The sequence below is a fragment of the Motacilla alba genome, chromosome 10 (genome assembly GCF_015832195.1).
Source record: "Motacilla alba alba isolate MOTALB_02 chromosome 10, Motacilla_alba_V1.0_pri, whole genome shotgun sequence".
Classification (NCBI taxonomy): domain Eukaryota; kingdom Metazoa; phylum Chordata; class Aves; order Passeriformes; family Motacillidae; genus Motacilla; species Motacilla alba.
In genome coordinates this window covers 20356095-20371027 of record NC_052025.1, presented here as the reverse complement: position 1 = coordinate 20371027, position 14933 = coordinate 20356095, and the positions used below count along the sequence as shown (strand labels likewise).

The 14933-nt window shown below is 65.1% G+C and overlaps 2 protein-coding genes across 2 annotated transcripts; one reads left to right on the top strand and one right to left on the bottom strand.

The window, feature by feature from the left end:
- The first annotated feature begins 296 nt into the window (after positions 1-296).
- Positions 297-4362, top strand: IDH2 (isocitrate dehydrogenase (NADP(+)) 2). The gene is made up of 11 exons (XM_038146972.1): positions 297-435; positions 1367-1458; positions 1846-2011; positions 2388-2548; positions 2649-2792; positions 2895-3031; positions 3126-3277; positions 3351-3463; positions 3540-3637; positions 3750-3842; positions 4156-4362. The coding sequence occupies exons 1-11, from the start codon at positions 348-350 to the stop codon at positions 4241-4243; spliced, it is 1332 nt and encodes a 443-aa protein (XP_038002900.1). The 5' UTR covers positions 297-347; the 3' UTR covers positions 4244-4362.
- A 794-nt stretch (positions 4363-5156) lies between these two features.
- Positions 5157-14238, bottom strand: ZNF710 (zinc finger protein 710). Its single transcript, XM_038146971.1, is given in 6 exon segments — positions 5157-5965; positions 6208-6382; positions 6804-6995; positions 7574-8337; positions 8340-8995; positions 11595-14238. Coding segments are annotated over 6 exon segments (2202 nt in total). The 5' UTR covers positions 11837-14238; the 3' UTR covers positions 5157-5792.
- Positions 14239-14933: the final 695 nt, after the last annotated feature.

Genomic DNA, 14933 nt, shown 5'->3' with positions numbered 1-14933 from the left:
CCCGGGCCAAATCGGGCCTGGTCCCCCTTCCACACGGCATTTTACCGACGGGTTTGATCCGGGGTGGGTTTGCTCCCCATTCCACGTGCGGTTTGGCCACTTCTCCGTAACCCCGACGTACCCGGGGATGCCCCATGCCTCCGGCGGGAGCGGGCAGCGCCGCGGACGGCGGCCAGCCGCGCTGCAGCACTGGGGCGGGACGCAGCAAGGGCCCGAGCCCACCGCGGGACCCCCCGCGGGCCCCTCGGAGCGCCGGCGGGGCCCCACGAGGGGCGCCGGGGCTCCGTCCCGCCCCGGGGCGGAGAGAGCCGCGCCCCGGTGTCCGCCCCGTCGCGTCCGCCCACGCCATGGCCGCCCGTTACCTCCGCGCTGCCCCGGCGCTGCGCCGCCTGCCCCGCTGCCCGCCGCCCGCCGCCGCGGGGCAGCGCCGCCACTGTGAGTGGGGACCCGCCGGGACACGGGGGGACAGCCCGGCCGCCGGGACACGGGGGGACAGCCCGGCCGCCGGCGGGGAGCGCTCGGAGCCGCGGGCGGGCGGCTCGGATTCTTTCGGGGGGCGGTGTCTGGAATCGGACCCGCACCGCGCACCGGCGCTCCGCGGGCCTCTGCGCGCCCACGCCGCGGTTTGTGGCTGGCTCTGGCCCTGGGGGGGTTGGTCCCGCTTCTGCGAGGGGTTCCACAGATGACTTTGGTCCCAGGGGAGTTTGGTCCCGGTTCCACGTGGCGTTTTGTGCTCCAGCTCGTACGTGGTCCGAGCCCGGTGGTGGTGGGGGGGGGGTTGCTCAAGGTCCCGGGCCAAGGTGGGATTTTGTCCCCCCAGGAGGGTGGCAAAATCCTGGTCCTGGTGCCACGCAGAGTTTTGTTGCCTGTCAATGCTCAGGTCCCACTCAGGGAGGGTCACCTCTGCTGTGGGTATCACGTGGGGTTTCACAGCCTGACCCACAGGCACAGATTTGGCACCCAGAGGGGTTTAGTGCTGGTCCGGGATCCACACAAGGATTTGCACCTCGGTTTGTGCCTGAGTCAGGCCCCAGGGAACTGCACCTGCTCCTGGTTCTGGTCCCATTGTTGATCTCACTGAGGCGCTGGAGCCCGGCTTGCACGCGGATCCCACTCTGGGAGGAATGTGTCCTTGTCCCTGTCCCCCTCACGTGGTGGGTTTTGCACTCTGACCCCCACTCCAGCAGTGGTGACCCCAATAACTGGCCCGGACCCCAGCGGGGCTTGCCTGCACCTGTCCCCGCGCCAGGGAAGCACCCACCCCTGGCCGGACGGAGCTGTGCGGTCCCCACAGGATGCCCTGGCCCCACACAAGGTGTGGAGCTGTGGGACCAGGCTGCACCCCTCACCCCCCGCTGCTCTCCAGATGCCGACAAGCGGATCAAGGTGGCAAACCCGGTGGTGGAGATGGACGGGGACGAGATGACGCGGATCATCTGGGCCTTCATCAAGGACAAGGTGACGGGGTCCTGCCCCAGGAGCGGGCGGGTGTGCCCCGTGCAGCAGGGGGGTTGCGCGGGGAGCCGGGGGTCCCTGTGCTGCCCTCTGTCTGTCCCTCCCGCCTCTGTCCCTCTGTCTGCAGGAAGCAGGTCGTAAAATCGGCACAACCACCAGCAGGACCTTTAAGTGAGGCGGGTCCGGGCAGCGGGAGCTGTCTCACACAGGGAGGCCTGTTCAAGGCAGGGGGATCATCCCGGTCAGCAGAACCACCCTGGGCAGGGGGAACCACCCTGGGCAGGCAGCCAGGCTGGGCCGGGATGGGTGCCAGGGCTGGCCGTGCTGTGGTGCTGCTCCCCAGGCACCTCGCACTGTCCCCCCCATTCTGACACTCTCCTGGCCCCTCAGCTCATCCTGCCCAACGTGGATGTCCAGCTAAAATACTTCGACCTGGGGCTGCCACACCGGGACAAGACGGATGACCAGGTCACCATCGACTCGGCGCTGGCCACCCAGAAGTACAGCGTGGCTGTCAAGTGTGCCACCATCACGCCTGATGAAGCCAGGGTGGAAGGTGGGCAGGGCAAGGGGCCAAGATCCCATCACAGTGGGGTTGTGCTGGCAGCTCCGTGGGGTGCTGAGCCTCCTGTCTGTGCCTCCTGGGGTCAGCAGTGCCTTCCCACTGCCAGCTCAGGCTTCTGGTGGGTTGGGGGCTGCACTACAGTCAGTGCTGTGCCCCTCTCCCCACCCTGGGGGCTCGTGGGTGCTGTGGGGACCCCATGGGCCTGGCACTGGGGACACACTGACCTCTGGCCTGTGCCAGCCATGATCTCATGCTGGCTGTCCCTCCCCTTGCAGCAGGGTCTGGCAGCAGCCCGTGGCACAGTGGAGCTGGGTGCTGGCAGGGGGGCTGGGGGGTCGTTCAGGGGTCCCATCTGCATGCCCCACAGAGTTCAAGCTGAAGAAGATGTGGAAGAGCCCCAACGGCACCATCCGAAACATCCTGGGGGGGACGGTGTTCCGGGAGCCCATCATCTGCAAGAACATTCCTCGTCTGGTGCCCGGCTGGACCAAGCCCATCACCATTGGCCGCCACGCCCACGGAGACCAGGTGAGCCAGCGGTGACCAGGTGAGCCAGCGCAGGGCGGGCAGCCTGTGGCTGGCCAGCAGCTGCCTCCGCCCCGCCTGACGCTCCGCCTGCCCCCCGCAGTACAAAGCCACCGACTTCGTGGTGGACAAGTCCGGCACATTCAAGCTGGTCTTCACGCCAAAGGACGGCAGCGGGCCCAAGGAGTGGGAGGTGTTCAACTTCCCCGGCGGCGGCGTGGGCATGGGCATGTACAACACGGACGAGGTACCGCTGGGGCTTGGGGGCCGGCAGGGCGGCGTGCCTCGCCCCCCCGGGGATGCCGGGCTGAGGGACAGGGTGCCACGAGGCTCTGTGCTTCCCTTGCAGTCCATCTCTGGCTTCGCGCACAGCTGCTTCCAGTACGCCATCCAGAAGAAGTGGCCGCTCTACCTGAGCACGAAGAACACCATCCTCAAGGCCTACGACGGGCGCTTCAAGGACATCTTCCAGGAGATCTTCGATAAGTATGGCCCTGGGGGGGGTCTGGGCTGTCCTGGGGGCGCGGGCAGTGAGACCCACGTGGGGTGAGCGTGGCTGACCCCTGGCCCGGGCTCCCAGGCACTACAAGACGGAGTTTGACAAGCTGAAGATCTGGTACGAGCACCGGCTCATCGACGACATGGTTGCCCAGATGCTGAAATCCTCCGGCGGCTTTGTCTGGGCCTGCAAGAACTACGACGGGGATGTCCAGTCAGACATCCTGGCCCAAGGTGGAGCAGGCTAGGGTGTGGTGGACTCTGCCTCATCACCCCCGGAGCCGTCCTGACCCCTGTCCCACCGCAGGGTTCGGCTCCCTGGGGTTGATGACCTCTGTCCTGGTGTGTCCGGATGGGAAGACCATCGAGGCCGAGGCCGCCCACGGCACCGTCACCCGCCACTACCGGGAGCACCAGAAGGTGGGCAGAGCCTGTGAGCTGCCCGTGCCCACGGCGTGGTGTCCCCAGCAGACAGCTGACCGCTCTCTCTGCGCAGGGACGCCCCACCAGCACCAACCCCATTGCCAGCATCTTCGCCTGGACGCGCGGGCTGGAGCACCGCGGCAAGCTGGACAGCAACCCTGAGCTCATGCGGTGAGCAGGGGGGGTCCCTGGGCCGGGGTCCCTGCCAGCAGCTGCTCTGGTCAAAGCCGTGGCAGGGCCCGTGGTGCCAGCTGTGCCAGCTGTGCCCCAAACCTGTCCCCAGGTTTGCGCAGACGCTGGAGAAGGTGTGCGTGGACACGGTGGAGAGCGGGACCATGACCAAGGACCTCGCTGGCTGCATCCACGGCCTTGCCAAGTACGGGGGGCTCTCGGGGCAGCGGGGGGCAGCCACCTGCACTAGGGCAGCGTGGCTGCAGGGGTGACCCTGCAGGGTGGCCACAAGAACAGCATAGTGACCACAAGGACGGGCTGGCCCTGCAGGGCAGCCTCAAGGGTAGCAAAGTGACCAGAAGCTGGCTGTGCACGGTGGCCACAGGTAGCTGCTGGCCTCTCTGGACAGTCCCCACGGACTCAGGATGGCTGTTCACAACTGGGCAGGGGCCACATTTTGGAGCTAGGGCTGTGGTGCCTGTGGGGGAACCCCCACTGATCCCTGTCTGTCTCCCCAGCGTGAAGCTGAATGAGCACTTTGTGAACACTACCGACTTCCTCGATGCCATCAAGAACAACCTGGACAAGGCTCTGGGCAAGAAATAGGAGACAGCCTCCTCATCTCTGGGATGGATGGGATTGGGAGGGGCCCAGTGCCCTCCCCAGCTCCCCAGCACAGCTCAGGAACAGTTGAATAATTTTTGTAAAGTTTTCTTAGGAGTGTTTTTAAAGCCTTTGTAGCAGGGGAGCGTAGGGGTGGGGGGGCGTGTGGGGGTGTGTCTGTCCTGCCCTGGTTCATGTACCCCATACCAGTTTGGTGCCATTAAATATCTCCCCAGCCATGGCACAGCAGCTGGCACAGCTTTACACTGCGGGCACGGGGGCAGCCAGAGCCCTGAGCTCAGCCTTGCCTGCCGGGGGAGGCCGTGCGCGCCAGCATTTCGGCGTTGGCCTGAGGGCAGCAGCTGGGGGTCCCAGGCCGAGGAAGGGTCGGGCTGGCCAGGGCTGTGGCCATCTCCATCCTGCCCCAAGGCTGGCAGGGCTGGTAGGCACACTGCCTTGTGGGGGACTGAGTGGAGCCGCAGCCCAGGGCTTTTGGGGATGGGGCAGGTGGTGCTCAGCTGCTGACACAGTGTAGGGGGTCTGTGGGGTCAGCACAGGTCCCAGACCCTGTGCCCTGGCTGGTCCCTGGCTCCAGACACCTGCCAGGACCCCATCCAGCTCTGGTCCTCCTGGGGGGCGAGGCTGGGGGTGCTGTGAGTCCTCTGCCCCACAGCAGAGAGTGAAGAGCCCAGAGAGTGGTCCCAGACTCGGCACTGCCCCAGCTGCTTCCCTGCCACATCCCTGGGCATGGAGGGGGCAAGCCCCCAGCTCACGGCTGCCCCAGCGAGAGCCTTTTCCTCCAGCCCAGAGCAGCTGGGGGACAAGGAGGGGGTGCCAGTTCCTCTGCCCAGCACCCGCTCCCGCCCTCAGCCCCTCAGAACCCCTCTCGCCACACAGACCACACAGCTTACACGGGTTTACAAAGCACATTGGTTGAAGGGAACTGAACTCAGTGAAAAGATAAAACCAACCACGCGGCACATCTGAAAAAAATAAATTACTTTCAAAATACCATCGTTTGCTGGGGCTGGGCTGGGTTTGCCTCCCCCGGCTCCACCGCTGGCTGCAGCTCCAGATGCGGAGCTGTGGGCGCTGACTGCGCCCTGAGCTTCTATGAAAATACTCTGTTCTGCATCCCAGGGCCTGACACAGGGGTGAGAGCCCTGGGGTGAGTGGGAAATGCAAACCCACCTCCTCGTGCGGGCAGGGGCTTCTGCCCGTCAGGGGAACCCCTGTGCAGAGAGGGGGCACCCAGGAGGTAGAATAATTAGTGATGCTCGTCATCTTGCTCCACAGCAGCCCCTTCCATCCTTACTCATTCAGTGATCTGCGGGGTCATGCCTCCCCTGCCTGCAGCTTCAAGTCACCGGGTGCAGGGTGCAGGCAGGGGCAGGGGGGCAGCAGCAGAGCCAAGGCAGGTCCAGCAAAGCCTTCTGGACATCCCAGTGTTCCCCAAGCCCAGTGGAAGCCATCCCTCCAGCTCTGGGGGGCCTGTCTGGGTGCCGCAGCCCCTCTTCACCCCACCAAGCCCCCACAGCCCCACCATCCTGGGCTACAACATGTTGTAGTAGGCCATCTCCTTCATGGCCTGCTCGGCCAGCGTGTGCTCGTCTGGGGGGTTGCCCACAGCGCCGTAGCCGTAAGAGTTCTCCTCCTCGAAGTCGTCCATCTCCTGCTGGCCATCCAGCTCGGTGTGATCAGCCCCAGCCAGCTCCATCATGGCATCTAGGAGTCAGCACAGGGGCACAACACACGGTGAAGGACCTGCGGGGAGGGCTGGGGCCAGCAGCTCCCCCCTCCCTGGCTTTGGAGCCCAAACTGCCCGGGAGCCACAGCCCTGCTCGCTCTGGACTGCCTGTGGGGGCAGCCCCTGGGCCAGAGGAGTGAACCTGCTGCAGCCAGCACGGTCCAGCCCAGCCCAGCTCCCAGGGCCACGGGGCAGGCACGATACCGTGCTGGGGACCCACCTTGGCTGTCCAGGCTGATGTCCATCACCCCGTGCTTGACCTTCATGTGCCGGCTGAGGTTGCCCTTCAGGTTGAACTTGCTGGAGCAGTAGGGGCACTTGAAGGGCTTGCTGCCGGCGTGCAGGTGCATGTGCCCCAGCAGGTTGTACATGCGGTTGAAGGACTTGCCGCAGACCTGCCGGCAGCAAGCCCACGGTCACCCCGAGCTGGCTGAGGCTCTGCAGGGCAGACCTGGCCCCCAGGGTGCCCTGGGGCTCCCACCACAAGTAACGGGGCTGCTGCCCTCCCGCAGTCCCTCCTGGCTCCTGCCCAGAACAATGGGGCTCCCTCCCTGCTCCCCCTGTGTGGGGATGCAGCGTTGATGCTGCTGGGAGCTCCAGAGCATGCAGCCCTGGTCACAGAGAGGCGCTGGTTGTCGTTCAGCAGCAGCAACGCTCCCATCACAGCTTGGAGCAGGTATTCCGTGCCCAGGCGAGCAGGGGAGGCATCACAAAGCTGCTTCCACGCCCGAGGGCTCAGCCTGGCCACATTCCTGGGGGCACAGCACAGCAGTGCTCTCACACCCCCAGCTCCACCAGCCCCAGCCCCCCCGGTACCTTGCACTTGAAGGGCTTCACAGGCGAGTGCACGATCATGTGGGTCTTGAGCGTCTGCTTCTGCACGAAGGTCTTGAAGCAGATGTGGCACTGGTAGGGCCGGACGCTGGTGTGGATCAGCATGTGCCGCTTCATGTTGGCCTGCAGGGTGAACTCCCGCCCGCACACCTCGCACTTGAACTCCTTCACGCCCTGCCGGGGGGAGAGCTTGGGCAGACCCCGGGCACAGCGGGGGCCGAGAGCGGAGAAGGGACCCCACGGGCCAGGGACGGGCTCCTTGCGCTGCGCACAGCACGGGGTGCATCTGAGAGCCCAGCCTGGCCTGGCCCTGCACCGTGCAGGGGCTGTGGCTGAGGGCTGGACGGGCTCTGTAAGCGCAGCTGAGGGCCAGCTCTGCTCTGGGGCTCAGCCCGATGGCTGCCCGTTAACGAGCCTGAGGAAAAGGGCAAACACGCGCACACAGCCCGCCCAGAGGGGCTGTGACAGCTCCCGGACACGGCCCCCCAGGTTACCCTGCAGCAGGTCTGAAACTCCCTCCCTGAGGAAAAGGACCCCCCAAAGGGCAGGGGCTGGGTCCCAGGGACCCCCTCACTGCATGTCAGCGACCCCAGCTAATGCCAGCCCCGGGTGCTACTGCCCACCCGCACCACCCACCTCCCCCCGGGACTGGGGGCGCTGGGACACTCCTCTCCACCAGCACCCACATCCAGAGCTGGCACGTCTCCCCTGGCACGATGAGGGCAGCACCCCAGAGGACCCTGAGCCCCTACCTTGTGCGTGAGCGAGTGCTGCTTGAGGTGGTGGATCTGGCTGAACTCCATGCCGCACTCGGTGCAGACGAAGGGCCGGACGTTCTGGTGCTTCAGCATGTGGTTCTGCAGCTGGCTGCGGTAGTGGAAGGACTTGCTGCACTCCAGGCACTGGTAGAGCGTGGGGCCCTGGTGCGTGGCCAGGTGCCGCTTCAGCTGGGTGAGCGTGGAGAAGTCCAGCCCGCACTCCACGCACACGTGGCAGCGCCCGCTCTCGTGCTTCACCTCGTGCGCCTTCAGCTCGCTGGGGTAGGCGAAGCCGCGGCCGCAGAAGCGGCAGCTGTAGGGCTTGATGTCGGTGTGCAGCAGCATGTGCCGCTTCAGGTGGCTGGTCTGAGTGAAGGCCTTGCTGCACACCCCGCACTTGTGGGGCCGCGTGCCCTGGTGGGTCAGCAGGTGGGTCTGCAGGTGGCTGGGCTGCTTGAACAGCTTGTTGCAGTGCGGGCAGGAGTGGGGCTTGATGCCGTTGTGGCCCAGGATGTGGGTGACCAGGTTGTACTTGGAGGTGTAGGACTTCTCGCACATGCGGCACTGCCAGCGCTTCTGGCGGTCCCCCGCCTCCACCAGGTAGGAGTCGTCGATCTGCACGTTGATGTCCAGCCGGTCCAGCTGCGCCTTCCTGCTGTGCTCGCTGGTGCCGCCCGCCGCCTCCAGCTCGCCCGGCTCCTGCCAGCCGCAGCCCTGCTCGCTCTTCACCTGCTCGGGGGGAGGCTGGCGCGGGGGCCTCCGCCTCGCCGGGGGACGGGGCGCCCGCCTCGAAGGCGCCCAGGGTTTGTGGGGCCCCCCCGGTGCCGCCGGCCAGGTCGGCGCCCCTGCGCCGGCGCTCGGCGCCCTCCAGCTCCCGGTGCCCGCCGCAGGTGCCGCAGGCGCCGGGGCTTCCTGCCCAAGGTGCCCAGGTCGATCATCTTCACGGCCCCGCTCTGCACCGCCGGCTCCGGGCTGGGCTCGGGGGGCTGGGGCGCGTGGCCCTGCTGCCCCTCGTCCTCCTCATCCCCAGGGCCCGACGCGTCGTATGGTGCCTCAGCCTCCGCCTCGGCCTTCTCGCTCTTGACCTTGGGCAGCAGCCTCACGGGCGGCCTCTTCCTCCTCCGGGCATGCTTCTCCAGGGAGGAGTCTGCTTCCAGGGTGTCCTCGTCCTGCCCATCCCCGGGCGCCTGCTCCTCGGCCTCGGGCTCCCCCGGCTCCACGGCGGCATTGTCCAGCTGCTCCCCGGCCAGCCCCGGGAAGAAGCCCGTCGGGGTGACGGTGGCCCCGAGCAGCTCATTATCGGACACCAGCCCCAGCACGGCAGCCTGTGCCAGGGACAGCACCACCACGGCGTCCGTCTGCGTCCCGCACTCGCTGAACCGATCCATCTCTGGCCGCCGGCCTACGCTGTCATGGCTGAGGAGGGAGAGACGCGGCCCTGAGCCCCCGGCGCCCCGGACGCTGCGCCGCAGGGGCTCAGCCCGGCCCTCGCTGCCCTCCCAGCGAAGCCCAGACTCGCAGCGGTGATGCCGCTGGGAGCCCAGCGCCACAGAGCCCAGGATGCGGGGACACAGCGGCCCCAGGGGCTGAGGAGGGAGCTGGGATCCTGCCCACTGTCAGCCTCTCCCATGGGTGTTCCTTTGGCTGCTTGCATGCCCTCAGGCTCCTAGAGCGACTCCAGGGAACAAGTGCCCAGCAGTCTGGGGAGCGGTCACAGCTGAGCGTGGCTCTGCGCCCCGGCAGGAGCAGCAACAGCGCAGGGCACAGGAGCGCCAGGGACGGGGCAGAGCCAGCAGGACACGCTGCCCGGCGGTGGGGCTGGGCACGGGCAGGGCTGTGCTGGCTCAGCCCTGGTGCCTGCCAAACTCACCCTGGGGCTGCCAGCACCACCGCGGCACCCTCCCCCAGCGGGGACAGCCAGGATGTGCCTGGGAGCTGCCGCTTCCTCCTGCCGAGGGAGTGTTCTCCTAAATACAATTATTCCCGCAGCTACAACAAAGAAATCTCGCGGGGGAGGTAAAACAGGGATAAATTCTGAGCCAGATCCTGTCACGGTCCCAGGAGAACCCCAGAGCATGAGGGGACCGTGGGTGAACCTCCACTTTGGAGGAGGGAAACCCCACAGTGCTGGGCATCATCCCTGCAGCCAGGCCGGCTAGAGGGACACGGAGCACGGCCGGGGACATCGGCCTCTCTGTCCGTGCTGCAGGCAGCTGCCTGCTCCTGCCCACCCCAGCAGTGTCCCCTCGTGGCACTGCCCTGCGCCCCCAACACCAGGCACGGCACGAGGCATGGGATGGGGAAGGGGATGGATGATGGGGAGGGCCAAAGCCAGTGCGAGAAAAGGCAGAGAAGGGGAGCAACACCAACCACGGGGGCTTGGCTGCCTGCAGATATCTGGGGTCCCGGGTCCCTCCTCTGCTGGGCCACCGCGGGGCTGGCACTGCCCGCAGCACCGGTGGCTGCTGGCCCGGGGTCAGAGGGAGCCGCTGAGGGGACCCTGCCCAGGCTCGAGCTGCCAGGGCACGGTCCCAGCCCCGCACCCCTGTGCCCGGGCACCCCCTCCCCGGGGGCAGGGACCGCGGCCGGCAGGGACAGCGGGGAGGGAGGGAGGGAGGGGCGGCGGGGAGGAGATGGAGAGGAAGAGGATGGGGGTGGGAGAGGGAGGAGAAGGAAGGGGATGGGGGGAGGACTAGCGCGGAGGCAGCGAAACAAAGCAAGGAGTGGGGGAGGGCGGTGGCGGGAAGAGGAGGAGGGCTGGGAGGAAGAAGAGCGATCAGTCAGGGGGGCGGCAGCTGGAGCGCACGGAGCGGCCCCGGGGCCGTGCCCCGCCAGCTGGGACCCCCTCCCCTGGGGCCCGGAGCTGCCCCTCGCAGGCAGAGGAGAGGGGACACGGGAGAGGGGACCCGGGAGAGGGGACACGGGAGAGGGGACCCGGGAGAGGGGACCCAGCTGCTCGCCCCACGAGCCCAGCATGGCAGAGGGGCCAGCGGCCCCCGGCATGGCGCTGGGTCGCTGCCCCCCAAAACACGCCCCACGAGACGAGAACAACGCACCCACATGTTCCCCAGAGAACGCTACAACCACCCCAAAACAGAGGCTTTTAGGGGAAAGTAAAGGCGGATTCCTGCTCCGGGCACTGGGAGACGGGACGAGCTCCCCTCCCGAGCAGGAAAGCCGAAGCCCTGTGCTGCACAAACCTCTCCGCACTTGCGTCCATCGCGCACTCGAGCCCCGCGCACGCTGCAGGAGAGCCGGGAGCCGCAGCTGCACCGGCAGCGCCCGGGGAAGCAGGAACAGGGCACAGCGCTGCTGCACTTCCCGCTCTCACTTCCCTGTCCGCGCCCCGGGGCTTGCCAAGGCGGCTGGAAACACCATTTCCCAACGCTCTGGCAAGTGAGGTGGGGTCACGCATTCCAGCTGCCCCGGGCACGGCCCCGAGCACGGCCCCGGGAAACTGCCCCGGGAAACTGCCCCGGCACAGCCCCGAGCATAGACCGGGCACAGCCCCGGCACAGCTCCGGGCACAGCTCCGGACACAGCCCTGGCACAGCCCTGAGCACAGACCGGACACAGCCCCGGGCACAGCCCCGGGCACAGCTCCGGACACAGCCCTGGCACAGCCCCGAGCACAGACCGGACACAGCCCCGGCACAGCTCCGGGCACAGCCCCGAGCATAGACCGGACACAGCCCCGGGCACAGCCCCGAGCACAGACCGGACACAGCCCCGGGCACAGCCCCGGCACAGTCCCGGGCACAGCTCCGGGCACAGCCCCGGCACAGCCCCGGGCCCATCGCGGAGCTGCCCCGCAGCAGGACGGTGCCCGGGCCGGGGCACACACAGCCCGAGCGAGTCACACGCTCCTGTCCCCAGCAGGGTCACCAGCAGCTCCTCCAGCTCCTCCTCCTGCCCAGCCCGGACCTGCGGCTGCACCCGCAGCCTTTCACCCCCACGCTCAGGGCCCCCTCCAGGGCTGCTGCTGGGAACCCAACCCTCCTCCAGCCCGAATCACCTGCAGTTTTCAAGGCAGCCCTTTGGGCCAGGCTCGGGTCCCTCGGGCTCATTTCCCCTCGCCTGCCATCCTTGTCCCACCTGGGGCCAGCACTGGCGGCTGCTGTCCCGCATCCTTTGGGGTTGTGAAATCTGGGGTTCTTTCTTCATTTCTCCTCCCACTCCAAGGTTTCGTTTTGGTGCACTCTCTCCTCCCATGTTTCCCAACACATCTGGGAAGATCCAGGCTCTGCCCTGGCACATCCTGCAGACCCTGCCCTCCCTTGCCCTGGCTGCCCCCCTCAGAGCCTCCACCAGCTCCTCACTCACCACCTGGTCACTTACAGTAGGCTTTTTTCATGACTTTCACTTCTTTGTGCTATTTTACTTCCATTTTCCTCTCTTGCTCCATGATTAGCTCCCCAAATACTTCTCTCTGGGTCCCTGCGGCAGCAGCATCTGCACAACAGGTTCCCCACTCGCAGCACATTCCTTGCTGGATTCAGATTTTCCAGCCAGCAGGCTAAGCGCCGTGTCTGTGGACACGACTCCCTTCCCTTTGCTGTTTTACCTCCCTCAGTTTCACCCACCCGCCCAATCCTTGTGCCGCCCCTCACCGGCACCACCACTCTAGAGATGAGAGCCTGGTAAATCCCCGGCTGGGCAGCATGGAAACATTTCCCCCGGTCCTCAGCAGCCTCACCTTGGCACCCACAGGTTTGCCTGTAACACCCGAGAGCCGGAAGGGTCTGAGCTAAAGGAGCAGCCAGACCCTCAGAGCCCCCCAGGCCACGGCCCCCAGGAGCAGCTCTGGGAGGGAGCACGGCCCCAGCTGCCCAGGAGGCGTTAGTGACCAGTTAATGACCAGTTAGTGACCAATTAGTGACCAGTCAGTGACCAGTCAGTGACCAGTCAGTGACCAACGAGCCTTGCTGGCCACCTGGCTCCACTCCAGCTCCCCTCACCGGCCCAGAGGCAGCAGCATCCACCAGCTCTCACCCAGCCATTCCTGCAGGGAAGGGAGGCCCAGGTACCCGGAGCCAAAGGGTTTGGGATTGATTTCCTCCTGAGCTCTCCCAGCAGCCCCCCGCAGGCGTGCAGGAGCCCACGCTGCTGCCCCTGCCCTGTGCCACCTCAGCTCGCCAGGGTGAGGACAGCCACCCACGCAGGGCCAGAGCCCAGCTGGCACCTGCAGCAGCTCCAGCCACCTGACCCCTGCCCAGGCCCCCAGGCTGCCTGACAAGCCCGGTGCCACGGGAAAGGACATTGAGGACTTGCTCCAGGCCAGCCCCATTGCAGGACCCCTCTGCAGCCCCTCTGCTGCCATGCCTGGGGCCCTGGGAGGCTCCCTGGGGACAGATGTGGCGGTGCAGACCTTGGGGGAAAAGCTCCCACGGTGCAGGATCGAGCCCCAGGACCAAGTGAGACGCTGGGCATTCGGGGCTCTCACTGGGGAAGGGGGAGTAAAACCGTTCGAGATTTTTAACCAGAAAAGGGCTGATAATGGATCTGATATTTGTGACAAAACCTTTGATTTTATTTTTCTTTCTTTCTCAAAAGCCGCCTTCATTTAAATTTAATAAAGGGGAAAACAGGCTTTCATCTTGCCTGCAGATTTCACATAAAGCTGCTCAACCCCCCACAATTCCAAAAAGAAAAATGTTGTTTTCCTGAAAATCACAACTGAAATTATTCTTAAACCTGACCCAGCAGGTCTGCCCTGCCCCAGCCCAAGGGTCTGGGGGTCACCTTGGCTGCACTGCTGGCCCTGGCCCTGTGCTGGTGGTGTGTGCCAGGGGCTGACCCACAGAGTGGCTCCACACACCGTGGCAGGACTGAAACTGGCACTTCTCACCCCAAAACTGACCTGATACAGAGGAACTGCTGTAAAAATGAGCCAAAGCTCTGAGGAACGGGCAGGAGCCACAGAAAACAAACACCTGTTTAAATTCAGCCACTGTCTCCACACCAGATACTGCCAAAATACATTTTTACAGGAAAACTTTTGTTTTAAGGAAAACTTTTCCAGAAAAAAGAAACCTCCACTGTGAGTGGCTCAGAGAGCCACAATCTGCAGCCAGTGACAGACGTGACATCTCAGTGTCACTGAAGTGCTTCTGGGTGCAGGAAGAGCAGTCTTTGGGGGCTTTGGCTTCACAAAACAAAGGACAACCTGGGCTTTGCAGAGGGATGCTGATAATGTTTTCAGTAAACGTTCCACAGAACTTTGATATTCTCACTCTGATCACCGTGTCCATCAATCAGAGGTGAATATTCACCCCTTTGAAAATGCATGGTTACTGGCAAACTCTGACTGGGAGGGAAAAGGGAATGGTTTCAAATAACCAGAGGTTACCAGTGCTGCGGAACAAAAGTGTGATGAGCACAGAGCTGCCTGGTTCCTGCATTATCTGCCCAGGGACCTGGAACCCAGCCCTGGCACCTGGGGTGAGTGGGTCAGGCTAAGGACAGCAGCAGGTGCTGCAGCTGCTCTCTGCAGAGGGACAGAGCTGCATCCCAAAGGCTCTTCCCGGCACACAGGCACCTGTGCTGTGCTGTGACATGCCACTCCTGCTTCCTGTTCTGCTGGAAATCCCCTTTTTCCTCCTGCTGACTCTGAGGCATTATCCCTCTGCTCCTCCATCCCCCTCTCCTCCATCCCTCTGTTCCTCTGCTCCTCCATCCCTCTGCTCCTCCATCCCTCTGCTCCTCCATCCCTCTGCTCCTCCATCCCTCTCTCCTCCATCCCTCTCTCCTCCATCCCTCTGCTCCTCTGTTCCTCCATCCCTCTCTCCTCCATCCCTCTCTCCTCCATCCCTCTGCTCCTCCATCCCTCTCTCCTCCATCCCTCTCTCCTGCATCCCTCTGCTCCTCTGCTCCTACATCCCTCGCTCCCCACCCCCAGTATCCTCTGCTCCTCCATCCCTCCAGTTGCTCCCTCATTCTTCCCGTTTCCCTGGCAACGCCCATCTCGCGCCGAGATCTGTCCCCTCTCTCCCTCTTATCTTTCTCCTCTCTCTTTCATCTCTCTCCTAATCTCCCTCTCCATTCTGAACCTCTGTCCTCTGCTTCCTTTCTCTCTCTCTCCCATTTCATCTCCTCCAATGCCTTCTCTGTCTCGGGGTTACAATTATTTGAATCTCACTGTAAAGGAATGATCTGTTTAATTAACCACCGGGCCCGGCCCCGCTCCCCCCTCCCGCAGCCCACACGCCTGGCACGGCCCCCGCCACACCCCAAAGTGCCTCCGGGCCGAGGACAGCGGGTGACAGCGCCCTGCCACCCTCCCCCGGCACCGGGCAGCCTGACCTGCGGCCCCTCTTGGTCTGGACTTTGCCAGAACAGGCTGGACCGGGTGATC